This window comes from Hippoglossus stenolepis, chromosome 15 (assembly GCF_022539355.2).
Source record: "Hippoglossus stenolepis isolate QCI-W04-F060 chromosome 15, HSTE1.2, whole genome shotgun sequence".
Lineage (NCBI taxonomy): Eukaryota > Metazoa > Chordata > Actinopteri > Pleuronectiformes > Pleuronectidae > Hippoglossus > Hippoglossus stenolepis.
In genome coordinates this window covers 17,376,424-17,398,114 of record NC_061497.1, presented here as the reverse complement: position 1 = coordinate 17,398,114, position 21,691 = coordinate 17,376,424, and the positions used below count along the sequence as shown (strand labels likewise).

Here is a 21,691-nt window from a genome sequence, read left to right as displayed (position 1 = left end):
TCACATGCCACGTGTCCTTGGGCAAGACTCTGAACCCTAAACTGCTCCCGACAGCGATTTCAGGGGAAATCTCCGAAAACATATCTTAGTAGCAGTGGTAGAAAATGTGAAGAAGTATTCTTTCCTATTGTAACTGGCGAACAAAGTGCACACTAATGTTATATTCATATAATTAGTGCAGTATTAGTATCGTTTTGGTGTAAACTCTCATTATGTGACCCAGATTTCTCAACCTTGTCTTGCAAATTGAAAATCCCACCTCACTGCTCTCCTGACACATACTCCTGGCGTGTATAACAGGATTTATCCAGTAATTTTCCTGCCGACCGATGCAGCCCCCGAGCGCCCGGTGCCTCACATCAGTATGTGATGACAGACGGGTTAAAAAGCTCAGGGCTCAGCTGACAGCTGTTGGTGTAAAAAGCCTCTCTGGTCTCCCTGGAACCAGCCGCCGGTAACCTCTGCTGCCCTGAAGGTGCCGCTAACCTTAACAACAACACATTTGCAAAAACCGAGGCCCGAGTGGGTGTGTAAGTTATGTGCGTATCGACAGGCGCCCGTGTGTGCTGGAGGCTGCCGCTCGTTGCCCGCTGATGTCTTGGTTTTAGCACATTGTAACTGTCAGCACCGGTTATGATGCTAACGTGTTGAGTGATATTTACATGAGACCACAGAGCAGGTCTGCACACCTTCAGATCAACCACGTGACCTCCCCCCGCCTGGAGCCTGGTGACTGAGCGGAGCCGCAGCTACATGCTTCACATGCAGACTCAGCATTTAGGGGGGGGGGGAAGACCCATTAAATGTGTTTCTGCTTGAAAGATCGAACAGGAAGTAACGTGGGAATATGAAATCATATCAGAGGGTGTAATGAATGCTGAGTGTGGGGCGGAAACGCTGAGGGGAAGTGACATGACCTCAGTCAGTGGAACGACGACGGGTGTTTCCCTTTGCATGTGACCCTGAGGGTTTCTAACGCGTGTGGTACTTACTCCTTGGGTGGGTTGAGGTCTTCAGGTCTGGTCTCAAAGAAAACTCGGACCTCCTCACACTGGGAGATGTAGACCGGCAGCTGGGTGAGAGCCTGCAGGGACAAAGGAGGACAGGAAACTTAGGAAATCACACAAACTGACAATTACACTCACTTCAGTATATATACATATATAGAGGTCGACCAGAGGTTAAATATAGTTCTCATTGAGAGTCTAGACAAATAATTACTACGTAGAGTATTTGAGGACATTTTCAGAGTAACCTCCTGCGCTGGGATAAATGTTATGTCAGCTATTAGCTATACCTGTGTGCAATATTTCCTCACAGGGATAATATACAGTACATTATGCAGTTCTCTTTACCTTTTGGACACAGGTTGCGATATTATGTTTTTGGTCACATGATTTTCAATTTTTTTATTCGTTTGCTGTCTTGTTCTAACAATTATAATAATAATTTTACAGATTATTTGTCTAAAGCAAAATATCAATGAGATTTGCCCGTTTGTTTCAACAGAATTTCCAGTATTTTGATTTTTTTTTACCTCCTGAATATCCTGGCTCCCGGGTTTTTCCTTATCATATGTTTTTTAATATCCCAAAAACTCTTTTTCATACCACGTCCTTGTACTTATCGAACAAGCTGCAATGATAATAATAATAATAGTATTTGGCAGTTACTTTTTAGATTGAAGTGGAAAATGTAATATCATTTTGTGTATTGATGGCACTGTAGCAGTATGAGTCAGTTGAAAGTTTGTCCGGATGAAGATTAAAAACATTTTCCCTTATTAAAATTGTAACTTTGGATGATTGTGGAGCTCGGGCAGATCTACAATATGTCTGCCTCTTTTAATATTATGTCTACTTTCTCATATTTATTGTTATTTATAAGTGAGATGGTTCCAGAATAAGATTTTTTTTTTCATCTAGTATCTGTTCACTGATCTGTCGCGGCTGCCGTCCTCCCTCACCTTGTGCCTCTGTGGACAATCACGAGCATCAGAGACGAGGCGCACACACACACACACACACACACACACACACACACACACACACACACACACACACACACACACACACACACACACACACACACACACACACACACGTGCACACACACACACACAGCTAGACACGGTTTCATTTTCCAACTCCTGCCCAGACTTATCTGCCTCTCCTTATCTGTCTTTCACTTTCTTTCAGCCAAACTTCTTAAGAACAGCAGTGAAACAGATAATCACCCCAACAGATTAACCCCCCCCCAGAAGACAGAATAACTGCTGCCAATGACCCTGTGTTGACTGTCTCTCCTCCACTGCTTAGAAGGCTGGGCCACTCTTCCTCCCTCCATTTGCTGGCAGGCTGAGCCCGGTGCTATCCATCAAGCTTCCTCTGCCGGCCTCTTCCTCTGATTTTAATACTCCTAAGTGTTTCGGCTCTGCCCTTTAAGGCAGCGCGGGCTCTGTCTCCTCTTTGCACTCTGTGACACGCGCCGATATAACGTCAGGGCTGGTGATGGATATGGAAGGAAAGCCAGAGACCCGACCAAGGTGTCCTTGTCCCGTGTGCCACGTTTGCCTCGTCACGCTTGTGATCATACGTTTGTGCCAACAGCTCATGTTGGAAGAAAGGAGCGGGTACACTGGGACACTTGTACAAAGTCTGAGTGGGTTTTTCATAAACTGAGAGGGTTCATCTCTTCCTCTTCCTGATTCATATTACCCCCATTTACAGTAGCTCCATCCATATCTTGAGAAACAGAAGCTAAGCAGCTGATGTAAGAGGTACTTTTTATACTGGTGACCTCCAGAGGACCCCCCCACAATGTCTGCTCCTGCAGCCCAGAAAGCTGCGCTGCTCCTGAGGTCAGACAACCAGCTCCACTCTCCTTGGATTTATTTCTCTTCTTGTGTCAGCCGGCGGCCTGTCCACTCATTACAATTCTCCCCAGGGAGGAGACGGGACGGAGGCTCAGGGTACATTACAGCAAATGGACTTTATGGGTCTGTTTTTTTTACAGCAGGCAGCATTAAGGTAATTGTGTGTGTGTGTGTGTGTGTGTGTGTGTGTGTGTGTGTGTGTGTGTGTGTGTGTGTGTGTGTGTGTGTGTGTGTGTGTGTGTGTGTGTGTGTGTGTGTGTGTGTGTGTGTGTTCTCCAAGAAAAAAAACTGGGTTGTGAAAATACGTTTTTTTTCCATTTAAAAACTGTCTGTTATATCTCAAAAGCTTCACTCGATTAAAATATAAAAAGTCTGTCTCTGAATATACAACAATTTTCATAGTGAAGCATATCTTGAGACATTATTTATCCAAAATCTTAATTACAAACAGATTATATTCCTATTTTTGTGAATAGAGACTAATGAAGATCAGGAGGACATTGAGACTTTTTGCTGTGATGCATTTCTGAGCGGTGTGACATGGCAACCCATCCAAGGCTCAGCAGTCTTTCTCTGGCTTTGTACAAACAATCTCTGGTTCCAGGTTTTTTCTCTTTCTCTCTCTCTTTTTTTTTTATACCGACAGTTTTTCCTGACTTGAATGAAAACACAAGACTTCACAACGAGGGGAAATTCCATGATGCTGGGTAAAACCTCAGCTGTACAACAGAAGGGCTGACTCAGCTCTTCCCGTAGAAAAACATGTCGTTTCACCTTGTCGAGACGTTTTTGTTTGTGCTTACAGTCAAGTTGAGATTTGTTTCAGCAGTCACTGCAGAAAACACCATTCCCTGCCCGAGCTGGAGACTGAGATCCAACCTGTATGATGATATCTAAGGGCTGGAGGATGTTTTTAAGTCTTTATCCACTGTCTCTGATTTCAGATGCCCATTTCTGCCACTTCCTGTAACTCTTAATAATGAAAAACTTTATCAAAATAATGACTTAGTGTCTCATAAAGGCAACTTTTCAATCTCATGACTTTCACAAGTAGAATTAGGCTCCTTATGTGACAGACAGACTGTTTATGTGTGAAAAAGCTGAGAAAAGGGCTGTGACTTCTCACTGCTTGGATTTAAAAGCATCGCAGGACGATGGTACTAATTTCTTTCCACACAATGCTCTCACATACTCTGAGGTGTCCTGTCCTCAAATGCGACTTTAACAAAGTCATTGAACATTGTAAACTCATGAAGAAGAGTGCTGAGGACAAACATCTGGCCAGGAAACATTTTGACAAAATGTGGATCCAAATCCACTGAACTCCAAAAGTGAACAATCCTCTCCAAGTAAATGTGAATTTCTTTCCCTTTGTATACAACTTCACACACTTGCAAAATAACAACTTAAAATTGTACAGCAACACCACTGATGTAAAACCCGTCTCCACTATTCTCACAAACATCCACTCCCACAGGCATGAATCAACAACTCTACCCACCCCTTTCCCAAAACTCTTATTTTTCACATAAGTGGGTGAAGATGATTCCTACCAGCTGTACAGTCGGAAGAGTATCGGACATAATAAACTATTCCCTTTCACTTTATGGCCTTGTAAATCAAAAATCCTTTATTCAGGAAGGAAGTGGTGACAGGCTATCAGCACCGTATCAATCTGGAGATAAAATTGAGTATGTAGTCTGGACTAAGTCAGAACGAACTTGTAAAAACCTCCTCAAACGTTCCCTCTCAGACAGAGAGGAGGAGGTGTTTAGAGGCTCTGGGGTAAGAAGCCTGTAATATTCAACAAAAACATAGCCTATGGGCTGAGGATGTGCTGACATGGAGCAAGCTCAGCCCCGGTGAGCGCTTCGCCCTTTTGGCATGACTCCCTGCTGACAGCGAGCACCACAACACATCTCCCTCCCTGGTGTTTCTCAATACACCAGCACCGTCTCGCGCCTAAATCACGTGGTTCTGCGGCCACGATATCCAATTCTCAACGTCCTGTCATAAAAAGTAATGATGGTGTGATTCATGACAGACCCTCTCTCCTTGGTTAGCACTGCAGTTTGCACAATAATGCAGAAAAGGGGGGATTTTTTAAACTATTGCTTTGGATTTATTTCCATGACAAAAAAACTTGTTGCTAAGATGCGGACCTCCAATCGTAATGTATTTATTTAAGTCGCCGTGGTTACATTTCTGTCAAATCGGAGCGATTATTTGCCGGCTATTGGCAGTTTTACGGTCACAGCGCTGCTTCAGTGGAGCCGGAGTCTGTGCTGTTGCATTTCTTTTTCCCATGTTCCTGCCAAGTGATTAATCTCCCTGGTAAAAAGCCATGTAATGGGCTGGATAATGCACAGTTTTACATTATCTTGTGAAAAAAACTGATGGAAAGCTGTGGTATTTCAACAACACGCCTCCACTCAAGTCTCGCATCACGTCATGAACTTACATATATAATTGTCCTGCCCAGGGGGGATCGTGATGGGTTACCGCATATTTGGGTGTAACACTTTTCTTCTCTCCACAGCAACAGATTTATTTTATTTGCTTATACACTATGGCTCCCTTAAGAGACATTAACCCATCGTTTGTCTGCTGGTGCAGGGACGGGTCGGAGTTGGAGGCACCTGGGGAGCTTTTAGGACGCCTCAGCAGGGTGGACGCCTGCCGTCTCACAGGTTTGCTCCAGGGAGTTCAGTACAGCACACACCACACAATGTCAGTTTCAAATGCAAGGGCGATGTCATCCGATAAATCTTACGTGAATCTTGCGTCGTGTGACTATGAGCTTAATTTTAATGAATATAACCATATGTTTGAAACTTTTTTAATTGCTACTATGGACTATGTAGTCAAATATTACAACCAAGACATACTGTATATGTTCTCTCGAAACCAGATGTTCTGTGAGAAACTTGTGTTGCTCATATATACATTAAGATTATTTTCCATTTTCCTATTCATGACTTGTTTAAAACAATGTGGGTGGGAGACTGTAGTTTGTTTTTCTTATCCTCTAACCACTGTACCTGTAGCTTGGTTTTCATATGTTGTACCACTGACTGGTCAGCGTGGTTTTTCATGCATATTCAGGAAATACAGCTATTGCAGATGTCACATATTGGTCAATGCACTCACCCTGCAGTACTCGTTGATGGGCCTTAGCCTCTTCATGGCCACATCTCTGATATGACTCCTCCTGAACAGGATCTTCCCTGGATGATGAAAAAAACTGATTTAGAAGAACATACAACCCAAAGATGGAGAAGAGAACTGATGTGTTGCTACAGATCACAGCAGAATAGTTACATATTCTAATATTCATCGATGTAATGATGAAATAAATCTGTGGAACGCACATCTCGAGAACTGCCACACTTGGTATGTGTATTGTCAAGGTCCAAATGAAGAGCTGTGTCGGATTTGTTGCGATTTGGAAACTTGTTACATTCAATATTATCAGAATTTGAATAAACAGGCGACCGGCGCTCTGCAGCAGCGGTGGCTGAGACTCGGCCACGGAAGAGATGATGTTGATCATAACAACGGAAAAAAAGACAACTGAGCCTCCAGTTCAGGGATGTTCTGCTACTGGGTGGAGCTCCACTGAACTTTGAACAAACAGCCCTTTGTGCAGCAGCGGTGGCGCAGCTTCTTTACTCGCCACGACTCAATTACTGCAGGTCACTTCTGTAAAGAGTTCGGAAAGAAAGCTGCAACCAGTATCACCACACGCCAAGAAAACAGTCCATTCCAAACAGGCATGTTTACAACAGGCACTGCACCAGTCCTTGAAAAGTTTGTCAAGTTATTGAAGACTGATGCTCGTCAGCGGTGATGAAACTTCACAAAGCACTGAACTACAGCCAGGTTCATCACTTCTTGGGTCCTCTGGAAACATTTCCGTTATCGTTTTCCCAATTTGCAGCGTGTTTCTGTATTTGCACGTGTGGTGACTTTTTTGCACGTGTTTCCTTAATTTGCAGTGTGTTTAACCTTCTCGGCCAACGTTCAAAAGCCCCTCTTTAAAAAGGTACGGTTCAGTGGTTAGCACGGTTAGCATATTAGAGTGCAGACACATGCAGACTTGGCGTCATCAATAACACTGACAGCACAATGAGGCGGGTAAGGAGCTAGGTGAATAGCTGCCCTTTCCAAGTCATGAATAAATGATTTGGGGGAAAGCAATGACAGCGTAAATGCTTCATACTCATTCTCATCGCCAGACACAAACACCCCCAGTCGCAGACGAGCTGGGTCGCCACAACAATAACAAGAAGGGGCCACAAATAGGCCTCTTAAAACTCTCCTCTAACTTAATGGTATGCAGGAAATTTCCAGAGCCAGCATCTATTTTCTGCTCATTTTAGCTGCTGAAGTTTCTCTGATAAATTCACAGCGGCAGCTCTGTCGGCATGTACAGCAGGAACTGGGCAGGAAGTGGAGGCTGACTGGGAAAAGATCCTGAGTGCAGAGAGGGACATGTTTTTAAAAGTCCCTCTATCACCTCCATCACAGGGCTGAGGTGTTTGTTCAGCGCGTGTTTAAAGCAGACTTGCTGAAACATGAATCAGGCCCTTGACCGACCCGCCTCCAGCTGCACTGTTTCACCTGAGTTACTAAAAATGGCCTTTTCTGCTTCCTTAACCCACACAGCGGAAAACCACAAATGTTTTTTTTGGAGTGTGTATGTGTGAGACTGAAGACTGAATGACATATTGCTTATGAATATTGTCGTTTTGTTTCTGCTCGTCTTTGAAGTTGGTTAAACTCCGAAAAATAAGGATAGATGCAGACTAAGAAAACATGAAAAATAAATAATGTATAAAGAGGTGGAGGAATGTGGAATTCCAGAAAAAGACCTTAGATCAATTTCACAAAACACCCAACTTCCAAATTGTCCACCTCCGCACTTCCAACCACGCTTTGCTCATGACGACCTAAAAGTTGACTCAGTGGTCGGTGACAAAAACAACACGCGAAATAGCTTTCAGTTATATCGTGGTTTCCCCACTGTGATATCAAAGAGCCGGTGAATAACAAGACCTGATTGGTTCGGAGCAAAGCTATGAGAAGGTGGGACAAGACGACAGATCTTTAGCGCCTGTTCTGTTTTTATTTGCCATGTCAGACAACCTCTTTACACCCAAATGAGCGCAGGTAAACCCACTTAAAAAAGGCAGCAGATGTGTTTTCATTGTTTTCATTTCACTGGCGTGTTGTGTGTAAAGCGACATGTTGGCCAGTGACTGAACGGACGACACGCCTTCATTGCTTTGATGATGCATAGCTTGAACCAGAAAGGGGGCGAAAACAAGCATGTCCACCCGGATGTCACGTTTCCTTCGCCGCTGATTGGAGCTGAAGCCGACAGATACCTGTGACTAACGCAGAGTCATCTGACCCGGGACTGAAAGCTGATTGAACCTTTTCCCAAATCCAGATGTTAGTCAGTGTTTTATGTGCACTGCGAAAGGGGCTAAAGTAAATATTTAAACCACTTTTGGATTGATTGATTCATGGTCAAGCCAAGTGAATGAATCCTACAGCTCAGATGCTCCCATGACTCTGCTACTTACAACCTTGAAATGTGGTTGAGGCTGAAACTAACCTGATTTGTCACTACATTTGCGCAGAGGAGAAAAGTACATTTCAATGTGAGGGAGACTCATAAAAAGGAGAGTGACTCGCTGAAGAATTAGAGAAGACATTCCAAATCTCTTAGGTGTTGGCAGAGAAACCCAAAAAGGGACACTGTCTGGACATCTCTTGAAAACTAAAGAGTTTTGAAAGTCAACCCTGGACGTCTACTTCTCCTCTCTCTCTCTCTCTCTCCGTCTCTTTCGACCTCTCTCCTCCCCTCGTCACTCCTCACACAGAAAGCTTTTTTGACGGTTTTCCGGAGCTCTCTGGGGTCAGGAGAGAGAAGCACTGACTCAACACTGCCCACTCTGTATGCACGGCAACTCATGGGTGCAGCTGATGAAAAGGGCTTGTTTGGGGAGGGGAGGAAAAAAAAAGCTGCTCGGAGCCACGGCCGAGGCAGGGTCGACTTCGTGACGAATCTCGAGAGCCCGCAGCGGGTATCAAGCAACTCCTGTTTCCTGGGCAGAGCGAGGGGAGGTGACGGGACAGAGGAGACGGAGATGGAAACACAGAGAGGGGGATTGTTACACACCTTACACACAGTAAGCTGTTCTCAGGACTCGGTTCCTAAGCACTGGACTAGTCACACGTGCATGTTTGCCTCTTCAGGGTGATTTTGAGAAGCTAAAACCATTACATAACACAGATTCTGTCGACTTCGGTCTCAGTTGGATCACTGCAGTGAGGACTTGAGGTTTCAAACTTTGTCCTTGTACGCCACAACAAGAAAGTCAAAAGAAAGTAAATGAATGGAGAAATAAACGAGATTAGAAACAAGCAGCTTTTATGGGAACACAGTGAGCATTTATACCCTGGAATGACCTGGCCCCAGTTATTTGAATAAACACTATAAAATCAGCTTTGAGAGGAAAATGCTGTGTTACTTTCATCGCCAGGATTCAAAGATCTGAAAACACTTGACACACACTTTGGAATACTTGACTCAAACTTGGGTTTACAAGAACTGACTTTAACTTGTATTTCATGACGTGAGGCTTGATTTAAGACTTTTTATAAGACGAGTCTCACCAGGGCTACATCCACTCTGATACATCTTACTTTTAAAAGAGCATTTCTGAAATGGAAATGATGTCCAGACGAGCATTTTAGCTCAGAATCAGAAGTAATTGGTTGCAGAGAACACGAGGACAAAGCAACATCACTGACTAAGACTAACTAAGGAGCAGCAATGGGGAAGTAAAACTTTTCTTGGACCAACAAAGAAACTGTTACTGATAGATTTAAAAAAAGTATCAGTTTCTACATCCAGACAACAACACTACACCAGAGTTTTCAAAGTAAAGCGAAGGAAGCAGTGTTGAAGAGAATTGTCATGAAGCATGTACAGAGGCAGACTTGCAGTGGAAGAGTCCGTTTATTACAACATCTGCTGCAGCTTTTATACCCTTTGATAAACAATATTGTTGCCAGTGCTGACGTGTACGCGTGCATGTTCCATTTACAAAGATCGAGAAGCTGAGTGTCCACCGACTTGCCTTTAACCCGAAAAACCTTGCCTCAACTTACTGACTGCGACAACGGACAAGTAGTAGAAAAGAACAGTGATTGCTTTCCCCTGAAGACAAGACATGAACGTGATGTGAATGAGGCACAAACACCAAGGTCATTGTGACTTTTGGTCATTCTGGGGAATGTGAGTTATTGAGATCCACAGAGTCGTATTTGACCTGTAACTTCTACTGTGGTAGGCAGATACATCCCAGAAGCACTGAGTAGCTGAAGTACACTGTGGCTATATCATTAAACAGTACAGGAGAGGGGGAAATCAACCCAAATTACAAATTCATAGTCCACTTCTGGGATTCAAGTTCAGGGAGAAAAGTTTCACCTCTTCTTTGATGCAGGGCCCCTGAAGAAACAGACCCACATTCCTTCTGGGGTTTAGACGACTTGTCAAACAACTTCAGATAATTGGTCAAGAACATATCAGCTCTTTTTCAAGGGCCGGGCTGCTGACATCGCCTTTAAAGAGCATCGCTTGGGGATGTCACATCAAAGTGAGAAGTGTTCAGATGACAAATGGCTTCCGGAGGTAATAAAATAGTCAAAAATATCAAAAAGTGTGGATTTCACTGGACAATGCTGGGAAATGTTGGAACCATTTCTCTGAGTTCAACTTTGGACTCACAACTAAATGCAGCCATCAGGTTTGTGGTGTGTACACCTGGTAAAATTCTGCCTATATGCACGCATGCAGACAAACCACTTTGCTGATGTGGAAACACCGAAGGAGTAAAAGCACCTTGAGGCCTTGAATAAACCCGACCAAGAAGAGAGAGCCACTTCCGTGCCGCCTCCGCCCACAGTCCCGACTTGTGCTTTGTAAGTGAAATATTTCCTTGGCCGTCAGAAGAAACTGTTCTGCAAATTAGGCAAATGTTCTCGTAGAATCCCACTCAGAGGGGAAGTATGACTCTTATTATTTTGGAACCTCTTTTGGTTTTCCTGTCTTTTATTAACAAATCCAAAATAGCGCTACTGATTGCATTATATTCTGACAATTCCATTATTGTGCTTTTCTATTCTATTCTATTTTATATGTCTGATTGTATAAAGCAATGGTAGGAGATAGTTTGAAAAGCAACGTTTTTCTATCCCTCTTCCCTCTTACCCTCCTCCTACTCAATCCATCAAACAGTCCCTGTGTTTGTGCGTGCGTATGTGTGTGTGTGTGTGTGTGTGTGTTTTTGTGTGTGTAGTATCCCAATGAGTTCCAGACCTGGATGGCCACAAAAATAATCCTATCCCCCACCCGTCCCAAGCCTGCACGGTGGGGGAGTTGTGGGTGGGGTCCCTGGGTGAGGCTTTCTTTCAAGCTCTCATAAAGAATCACTTACAGCAGGGTCTAAATCTAAAACTATTTCAAAAGTTGGTCGAGCTGACCCCAAAAGCCTTTGTTCCAAAAAACACTTTATCGCCTCAAGACAATGAAGAAAAGCCAAGAAAAAGAACTCAAAATGTGCTGAAATGTTATAGAAACCACAGCAGGTACTTGGTGTGGCACCATATCAGCTCCAGGCCTTATCTTGCATTTGCTGTGTGTAATACAGTGTTTCTTTGGGCTGTATGCAGAAAGATAAGCTGAATCAGCTGAATGTATAAAGAGCAGATGAAGAAACATCTCGCTTGGTTCACAGAACAGTGAGATTGTTCCATCGCGTGGATGTAAACAACAAAACAATCTGTTTTCCTCAAGTTCCTCCACCGTCTGTGACTGAGTCATCGTTGTCCACTGTTTAAACCCAAGAGTTCCTCATGGAGAAACCAGAACTGATGGACTGTTGGTCCTTGGCGGAGGTTTGTGCTCTAATGAGTGCCATTCTTTACCATCTTTAAAATAGTGTGTGTGTGTGTGTGTGTGTGTGTGTGTGTGTGTGTGTGTGTGTGTGTGTGTGTGTGTGTGTGTGTGTGTGTGTGTGTGTGTGTGTGTGTGTGTGTGTGTGTGTGGAGTGGGGGCATTAGGGGACAGCGTGTGTTCAACTCTTACCTGGTAAGAATGGAATGATCCTGCGCTTGGGGTCTTTCTGGCCTCCCTCCACTGGGAATTTATCCAGCAACTCCATCTGAAACCGCACAGTTAATCCAAACTTGTTAGCACACGCAAACTATCTGTGCTCACATGTAAACATGCATTTCACATTACACACACAACAGGGTAGCTGAGGCTGGAGAGGAAGAGTTCACATTTTTTTTACAAATCAGCAGTTCCTAGAAGGAATTGGGCCAAATAAAGGAAGGCCTGCCAACGATTAGGAATGTACTGAGCAGATGGTATGGTTTTTCCTCTGCGCTTCATGTGCTGCTGGAGCTGTTTGCAGCAAGGCACCGCTGACAGAGTGGAACATTTCTGTCATTTGTAAAGACCAGAGAGAAGTGACTCCTCAGATCATTCAACTCAATTTCACTTGATCTTTCTGTCCCTTTAAAACTCAATCTGCTTCGATAGTAAATCATTTTAGCCGTTCTTTCACTGTCACATCTCATGTCATCTTTGTAGATTACTGGGGAAATCATTGAGCATGCATGCATATGGTCGTCTGGAGATATGCACGTGTGTGTTAAGAGTGTGGAGACCCGAACCGGCCATGTTCAGGAAATGATTTTCGCCTACGAGCTGTTGGCTGGACTATCTTCCTGTTTTTTTATGCTCGGGTCGGGTTTGGACAAAAAAAGCGTGTCAAAAGCTTGACGGGTTCAGGTTAATTTGAGTTTTCTCTTGGGCTCAGTCGGGTTTGGACAAAAAAAATTGTACACTCTAGTGTGTGTGTTCTATTCTCTAGCTGCAGCTGAGGCCAATAAAAATGGCACCTGGCCATATTAACCAATGAACTCTAACTCTCACCCTCTCTCGCTCTCTGACACCTGCAGACATCCAACCGAAAGGTTTAAGAGTGAAATTACTTGAGTTTAATGTTAAATTAGAATCCAGTACTTTAAAAACACTACTTTAATTTAACCACAGAAAACAAGCTGTTGAATGTTCTTCAATCATTTACAAGGTTTATTGTTTTTTATAGATCGTTTTTACAGATTGCACCAAACGAGCATCCCCCATAACTCTATAATTATTATAGATCGTGTAGTTTCAGCCTCATCCAAACAGGACATACATTTACTGATGCTTCAATCTGCAGTGTCATTTATATCTTTTAGTAATAAGTTCTGACATCAAGCAGCCAGACACAGTCCCACCCACTCACTCTCCTGCACTGGATGTTCTGCCATCGCTCGCTCATGTTACAGATAAAGTCTTTGATGTTTAAGTAAAGGAACATAGGATTAAGAAGATCAGCAGATGCAGTTAGAGCTAAGCCATGTGAACCACGGCAGGGTCCAGCACATAATGACATTATTACCAATTTCTGACTGTGGTCTGTTCCACGTCAACCTGATACAATGATTTTATCTCTCAAGCTACAAGGAGGCATCTGAGGGTCAAAACTAACCGGCTCGCCATACATACAACATCTCGTTGCCTTCACTGTAAATAATATCTGAACCTAGAATTTGAGCTGTTTAAAGACAATATGTTCAAATATCAGATCTCACACTGTATCTGTGTCTATGATCCGTACATTTTGATCTATAATATGTAACAGATTTGTTATTATTAGTGTTGGTATTATTTAGTGATTCCTCATATTTGATAAGACGCATCCAGCATGAACCATAACATCATTTACATCAAGCATATATGAGAGATGAAAATGACGTTAGATTGAGCCAAAGCTAACAGACAGAGGAGGGGGGGGGGTGTATTATGAGGTGAGGTGATGGAGAGGTTATGGAAAAAGCAGAGACTTGTGCCAAAGAGTCATCTTTAATACTTTTTTATGGACTGTCTCATTGTAGACAAAGAGGCGTTGTTGTCATAAAACAATACGTGTTCTCAACAGTCTTAAATTAAAAGATGAATAGGTGTTCAAAATTACAAGTTTAGAAGTTTTTTCTATTAAATAAAATCCCCTCATGGCCTTAAAATGCTGTGGATGGAACTGTGCCTATTTAATGTGTGTGGGTGGATGAATGCACATTGGCTCTGCCTCTGCATCCACCCATTGACTCTGCTGCTCGTCTAGTAAAATACAGATCGGCCCCTTATTGTGATTTGGATCCCTTATTCATCTGATGTGCAAAACCCTGACTGTCTGAATACAGTTTGTTGATGCTGGTACACTATGGCTTCAAGGTAGAAATACTCAGTTCTACTCTAAATCTGAGTGAAATTTGAACATTGATTTGAAATTCAAGGTTAAATACAACAACCAAGCAGAGCGGCACTCAATCCAAAGGCAGTTCACCATTTGTCGACAGATTCAAAGGGCCTAGATGGCTGCAGACATCTGGAGGTGACAGCACCAGTCAGAAAAACAAGAAATAAAACATCATATATGTTCAAGCATAAAAACGGACACGTGTTTGACATGTGACTGCCTGTCTACAGATCTTCAGCTGTGCAGAAGGACCCACCTGGCCTTAGTTTTCTCTTTATTTCTTGCTCATATATTATGTTTCATTTTATGTACAAGGAAGTCCAACACGCTTGTTTTAACCTAATCTTAAAACCCATCTAATGAGCTCCGTTAAGCCCCGGCAGGAGCCCAGCAAACCATCAAGCACACCGAGATAAAGGATAACAGCTTTGAAAATTTAAATCAAATTCTTTAGATGTTAGACTTGAAATATCCTCCCACTTCAAAAGGCCTAGGAAAATTTCCCTCGTTAGAAAAATTAACAGAATTCGCCGAAAAATAATTACAAGCTGTTCATCGTGATATTTAACAGATAAGAGTACAACAAGTTAATTTGGTTTCATACCTGAGCTTTGGTGTAAATGTAGACAACGTTATTCTGACCAATGTTTTATATCTACACAAATAACAACTGGTTGGTTTTATTTTACATGTAAGAAAGAAGAGACCATCCCTCTGTCAAGAATTTCAAGCCACACACGGTTGCACTTAAATCCCTTCTCATCGGCTCCGACTGCTGAAGCTCCACATCACAAAATGTAATTCCCCTGCTGAGAACAAAACACTCAGTCTCAAAAGAAACAGGGCAGAGAAGTGGTCACTCTTTGTCTCAAAGTTAAAGACCTGAGTCTGTTTAGTTTCTTAAACAAAAGGTAAGACAGGCAGACGATGACAGAGAGACACAGAAGAGCCACTACCCCCCCACACTGTAATTGTTCCCATGTGTCTGACTTTGAGTGCAGGCACACCCAGCCTCTCTGTCTGCTCCTATCTGCTCTGTAATCAGAGCCACTCCAACAAGGAGGAGGCATCTGCACAGAGCGAAGCCCGTCTCTTCAAAATATTGGTTACATCACCCACCCCGAAATCAAATATTCATGCTCTACAGGCAGGAGGACGTCAAGCCAAGGCGGAGCACGGCCAAGCTCCACATGAGTTTCCAAAGCTAATATGAAGTATGTTGTTTTTTAATGTCTCCATGTCGGTCAGGGAGAAAGACACATAGGCGCTGTGTAGATGGTATAATGGCAGAGATATATATAGTCTTATATGGACATCACACCATGATAAGCAATACAGAAATGATCATTTCAATCTCGTCAGTATTGTGAATGTACAAATGTCCAGGTTCATTCAAACCCTGAAACTTTCTTTCACACGTGATTGACGTGAAAGTACTTTTTTAGTACTTTTCATTCAAAATTCACATATTCATTCAAACTTTAATTAACTGTTTGAATTCAAAATCTACAGAACAGTCTAGAGGTGCATGAATCCGTCTTGCCTCCAGCAGAGGGCGCTCTATCAGCATGAACTACATTGACCTATTAGTTACGTTGTTTTGCTACGACAATGGATGGCGCTAGCAAGCAAAACCGTCCTGATCGTGAAAACTGAAGCAGTGTGTGGAAGTACTTTGGGTTCTACACTGTAGATGGCAAAGTAACGAACAAAGTTGAGGCTGGTTGTTGACGTTGTACAAACATGTCAAATTTGAACTTTATTTTTAGAACAATAATAAGATATTTGGATAAATTAAACAATCAAATAAAAACTTTTGTTTGAAAATTAAATTTAACAATAATCATGAAAAAATTGTGTGGCAAATTTCAGTCATTAGTTGACTACATTTAGACCAACAGACCCAGTGTAATGAAGAACCAACCTCTCCACTGTCTGTTAATACGCCCCTCCCGCTGTAAACCTTTAAACACTGTTATTTAATTGAACAATTCTTGCTGAATCAGAGGCTAACGTAATCTTCCGCGGGGGCTATAATTTGTCTAGTCCATATCCGCTTTAACCACATCATCGGCCTTCACATAAAGGCCTAATAAAGAAGATCTGAGAAGCTCCAGACGGGCGAGCGAGAGAATAAACATTCCACGAACAATGACTGCTCTCTTTTCAACATGCCTTTCTCGCTGCTCTGTTACTCCGTCACTGTAGATTAATGTATGAGGTCATGTTTAACCCTTTGCAGACAATCCCCCTGAAAGACTTTGCAGAAAGCTAAACTATTAGTCCACTTATCAAGCAGTGAGAGGACAGTGTGCATGGGCAGTGACTCAGGGTTAACAGTTGCTGCAGGCTAATGTCAAGGGCTTATTATCAACCACTTTAATGCTGGTATTAAATGGAAGGTTGACTTGATCACTGGGTTTATGGGGAACAGTTGTAATGTAAATCTATACAAAATATTATTAAAAAACAGTAGTTCTCAGACTACTTTCCCCGTTTCTGTTAAATAGTAAATTAATTAATAAATAGCATATAATAAACAGGTACAGTTAATGGCTAGATGAGTAAACTACATCTGTGCATAAATAAAGTTACTGTCCTCTGACTAACTTTCCTGGGTAGCATCTTACATGCTAATGTTAGCATGTAGTAAACGCAAAGGCAAATTTCTGGGAGCACGAGGATGATGATATCAGTGCCTCGGTTTAATGTCGCACTTTTAGTTAATCCCTGAAGAGCCATTCTCCGTCTACGTACCCACCTCCAGAAAGGTCACAGAAGAGGGTCACGTTAAAAACAGCACCCGAGGGTGTGGTTCTGGTTCAATGATACTAAGGCACACTTGAGTAAGTACATTGGCTTGACCTTGACATTGGATTCTCAGTTTTAAGGAACGATAAATGGACGAGGGTGAGCAATAACATTGGCCTGATTTATGGTAATTTTCTTATGAAAATGACCTAAATAGAAACTTTCCGCAAACAGGAAATAAAAATATTGTTGCTGCTTTGGGGAATTTGTAAACCAGTCTGCCCCCGCCCCCCCCCACACCTTTAAAATGATTCCTTACTCAATATAACTGCGGAAATATGTGACAGCTGTGCCACTCTGAATAAACAAGTAGCGACATATTGGATTTTTTCCAACAACTTTGAAATCAAAGTGTATCCTGTATCCACGGTGAGAGGGGGAGCTGGAGGACTGGGCCGGTGAAGTTGAGTGGACACGTGTGCAGCATGGAAACTGTTAAATCACAGAGCCGCTATGGATGACCCTGTGGCACAGAAAAAAAGCTCAGCACTTTCCATCTTTCTAAAGCAACAGCTCCGTCTATTTCTGTTCCCAATTTAATACAAGGAAACAAAAGGAGGGAAAGAGTTTTAACAGTTTTTATGTTAAAATGCTTAATTACTTCTAAGTCCACTCTATATTCAAGAGCTCTAGCAGTGGAAACATAACTCCCTCGTGCTACTTAGGTGACGCTGCTGCACAGACTCTGTTGTGGGTGAAAAAAAGTAGGTGAGTATGAGCAGAAATATCCCGGGTGAGAGGACCGTCTGGCTCTTAATATGCTCAGGATGTGTTTGTAATTAGAGCTCTGAGCCACGGTGCCGACCGTGTTCCAAAGCAGATGCTTTCCGTTTAATGGACCATTTTTATTTATCATGTCCATTAACAGGTAAATACTTAAATCTGCCAGGAGAATCGCTACAGCAACACAATACCATTGAAAGGGTGAGGGAATACAAAGTATAAAGATTATAACTGTGGCCTTTAGGGTCAATGTCTGAATCTTACCTTTCATATAAAAGAAAAAATTACTGATAATGTGGAATTCAAATATGTAATAATATATAATGATAAGAATAGAAAATATTGAAAATGAATGGAGAATTCATATTGAGCTGTGGTCAGTGATCTCAGTAAAAGCTCATGGTGCGAGGCATCAGCTGCTCGGACCAGCTGTGGTGACAGGATGTGGCGAATAACACTTCCTGTCTGGCTGCTAACCCCATGTATCATTTTTTTCTCTATTCATATGAAGCCCCCTTTACGAGAGTAGACCACAGTCGACAAAAGGTAAAGCAAAGGAGGATGAGAGGAAATGATGAAATGGTCATGAGAGGAAACTGAGCGACTCGGTACGTCACCATCTTTACGGGACAACTGCTGACACCCAATGTTTAGCGCTGACCCAAAATTAACCGTCCGGTCCAACCATCCCTTTTTAACTTAGATCTTATACAAATCAAGTTGACACTACAACAAACTGCCTCCAATGAGCAGCTGAATCAAAGTCCAACAACGACCAATAACTTTCACCTTCTCCCGCCATATCGCCCTTTAATTATTTATTTACTTGGTTTATCTATATCTCCCTCACCACCCACCGGCTGTCGATGCAGCAGGAAGCAGCTGAGAGCACTGTGGAGGAAAACACCTGCCGGGAATTCCCCTGCTGAGAATATCTCATATGACTATAGATCCGATACTGTATACGCCAAGGATGTTATTAGTCATTTGTGCTGGTAATATGCTCACATAGCGGTGGAATAAGCCTGACATGATGATCTGTGCCAGTTAACTGTGTTCTATAAATATTTGTGGATGTTTTAAAAACTGTTTCATAGCTTAGTCATGGATTCATGTAATGCTGATTAGGATTTCTAGCTTTTAAGACTCACTTTCTAGCCCATATTGGAAAAATAAACCTCCCCATAAAAGATATGATCTGCTAACATCAACAGTAGTCACACACAATCTAAAAAGCCTTCTTGAGCCAAAACATCGGAAGCCGGATGAAGAAACCAACATTTTTGAATTTCCAAATCACTCATCTCGAAAAAACATACATAAATGTTTTGAAATCCATAGAGATAGGGAATTGAGAATAACTAAAGAAGGCAACAGATCTTAAATCAACCATTCAACTTGAATGTCAGTATAGTAATAATTTCAGAAAAGAAGATTTTTAGCACTAACATACAAATTCTATGCTACGCAGCTCCTTGTATCTTCTTAAATAACCAGCAGACAACAGCCCTTCCTTAACATTTTCAGTCATTCTCCCTTCTGATTACTGTTTATAGCCATTTATGCACTTTGACTTGGGCAAACCCTCAACAAATAGAAAGGTGATACAATTAAAAAGTAATTACAGATGTTATGTCAGTGAGACTGGAGGCTACGTCTATATTCATATCATCAAATTACTAATGAGATGGTTTACATCCTTCTGGTTGACATTATATTTGCAGGCTCAGAAAACCTCAGTGGACCACGGTGATTCTTTACTTCACTACTCCTGCTTTGACCATCCTAATCAATTAAAAGGCATTTAATCCCATTAGGGTCGACAGTATGCTTTGCCTGAATTGACTTTGTGCCCATTGCCTTTATGCATTTCCTGGAGTCCATGCTCTCGAAGCTCAGACGTGGCCCCGGCCTCAGATCCATTACCTCTGAAAGAGGAAGGGAAACTAGGATGCTAATGAGATTCCCTCCTTGTGCAACACACAACTTGCCAGCATGACGCTCGCGAATGATTCAGACATTTCTGTGGTCATCAGTGCGGTCGTCGCATTCATCACTGTCCTCTCTTAACTGCACTGGGACATTTTCCGACTCCTCTCCAACAATATAATTACCAGTGCCATGCGGGTGGATGAGGAGAGTCTCTCCCTGGCCTATCTTAGAAATCGCTGGTGGAAAAGTTCAAACCTGTCACATTCCTAAAACATGAAACTGTGCACCTACATTATGAGAAGAACATATCATGACACACCAACACAGCTTCACACGTGCACAGACACACACACACCTACTCACCTGCAGGTCAAAGAACTTGCTGTAGCGTCTGAAGATATTTTCAGTGCTGCCATCGCTCCAGAGAACTTTGATGATGTAAACCTGGAAAAAACAAAACACAAAAATAAATACAACACTTGAGATAACAAATAACCGTTATTGTTATTCACTTGAAAATCCCAACCCCCCGCCTCGAAGCGTCACTGCTGACTCATGGTGCCGGTAATTGCCGTTGCTGTGACTCCTGGTCAGGGCAGGATGGGGAAAGGCACACAGCCAGTCAGTAAACATGAGGCAGCAGTCACCGTCATCAACATCCTTCCACAAAAACACAACAGGGACATCCAATGACTTCACTTCCTGGTTTTAGCATCACTTCCTGCAGAGGAGGATGTCACTATCCTGGATGTGAGGCCTTCCACATAATGTCACAATCTGTGTCTCAACACCATTCGAGTACAGAGATAGTTGAAAATGATCTTATAGCACATATCAAACCACAACTTCCAGCCGACTCATATCAACGAGATTAAAACATCACAAAGCATTTAACCGAAAGCATCTGGCCTCATCACTGCAGTCTGGAGGCAGCAGACACGGTTCTCTTTTTGTTTTTTTATCTTCCCTAAAGACGAACAAGAGAGGAGAGGCAGGGAGGTGATTGGAAACTCCTGGGTGGCTCGCTGTGTCTGACTGAACGCTGTTGGCCCAGCTCCCGGAGCTTCTCTGGCCTCGCTCTCTCTTTCAGGGCACTGAAGTCAGATGCGGCCATGGAGAGAGCCGGTCTGAGAGCTGCACATCAGGCCAGCAGGGAATCTGTCTTTGTTAAATAAAAAGAGGTGTGTCCCTGAAACATTGTAGATTTATTCCAAATTCAGGGTGTGCATGTAAACTTCAATTCATGGAGGGACATCTATACATTAACAAAAGCATAGGGATTACTTTCAGGATATTGTTTGTTGCGAACTACTAGGGCTTATTTATTTGCTACCGTTTGTATAAAACCCTTAGGCTAGTAGGGGTCTCTCAATCAAAACAATAACAAAATACCTAGGTTGATAACATTGTGAAGCAGCGTGGGATCATGGGAGTTGTTGTCTTCACCACCATTGCCAATGAAAATATACCTGAGGCAACTCAGGTGCAAATCAAGTTCACGGATGAGTGAAATTAAGTTGTATTCACGCTATGCAGCAAATGGGAAGGGATTATCGTGATTCATTACAAGTGGAAGGAAAAACAGTCAAAAGGCTATAACTGGCCAACAGCGTGTTTTTGCTTCATCGTACGTCGTTAGCTCCAGAAGTTATAGCAGAGTCGGGTAAAGCTCATGTGAGGCGTCCTGTTACCTTATATCAAATTGGGGATTTCTCTGGGATTGAAAATTGTTGGAAACATGTTGGATAATTTAATTACACAAGTCAACAAAATATATAACATCGGTTAATAGTTTTTAGACATGTAATAAAGAATTGTTACATTTCTTATCTTTAACCACAACTACAAGCCTTAGGTCGGAAGAGGATTGAAATAAATGTACCAACGAGTCAATGAAACACTAATATTAGCTGAATATTTTCTTTGGAATGTGATTTTTTTTCAGGTCCCTTTCTTA

At 42.5% G+C, this 21,691-nt stretch overlaps 1 protein-coding gene across 4 annotated transcripts in view; it reads right to left on the bottom strand.

The window, feature by feature from the left end:
- The window catches only part of sh3pxd2b (SH3 and PX domains 2B), a 34,726-nt gene that overhangs the window by 10,755 nt on the left and 2,280 nt on the right, over positions 1 to 21,691 (bottom strand). For all 4 annotated transcript variants that reach the window (XM_035178058.2, XM_035178059.2, XM_035178060.2 and 1 more), the window contains exons 2-5: positions 20,098 to 20,178; positions 12,042 to 12,117; positions 6,026 to 6,102; positions 993 to 1,084 (exon numbers count right to left, since the gene is read on the bottom strand). In XM_035178058.2, the coding sequence (XP_035033949.1) occupies positions 993 to 1,084; positions 6,026 to 6,102; positions 12,042 to 12,117; positions 20,098 to 20,178 (326 nt within the window). The remainder of the gene's footprint in view (positions 1 to 992; positions 1,085 to 6,025; positions 6,103 to 12,041; positions 12,118 to 20,097; positions 20,179 to 21,691) is intronic.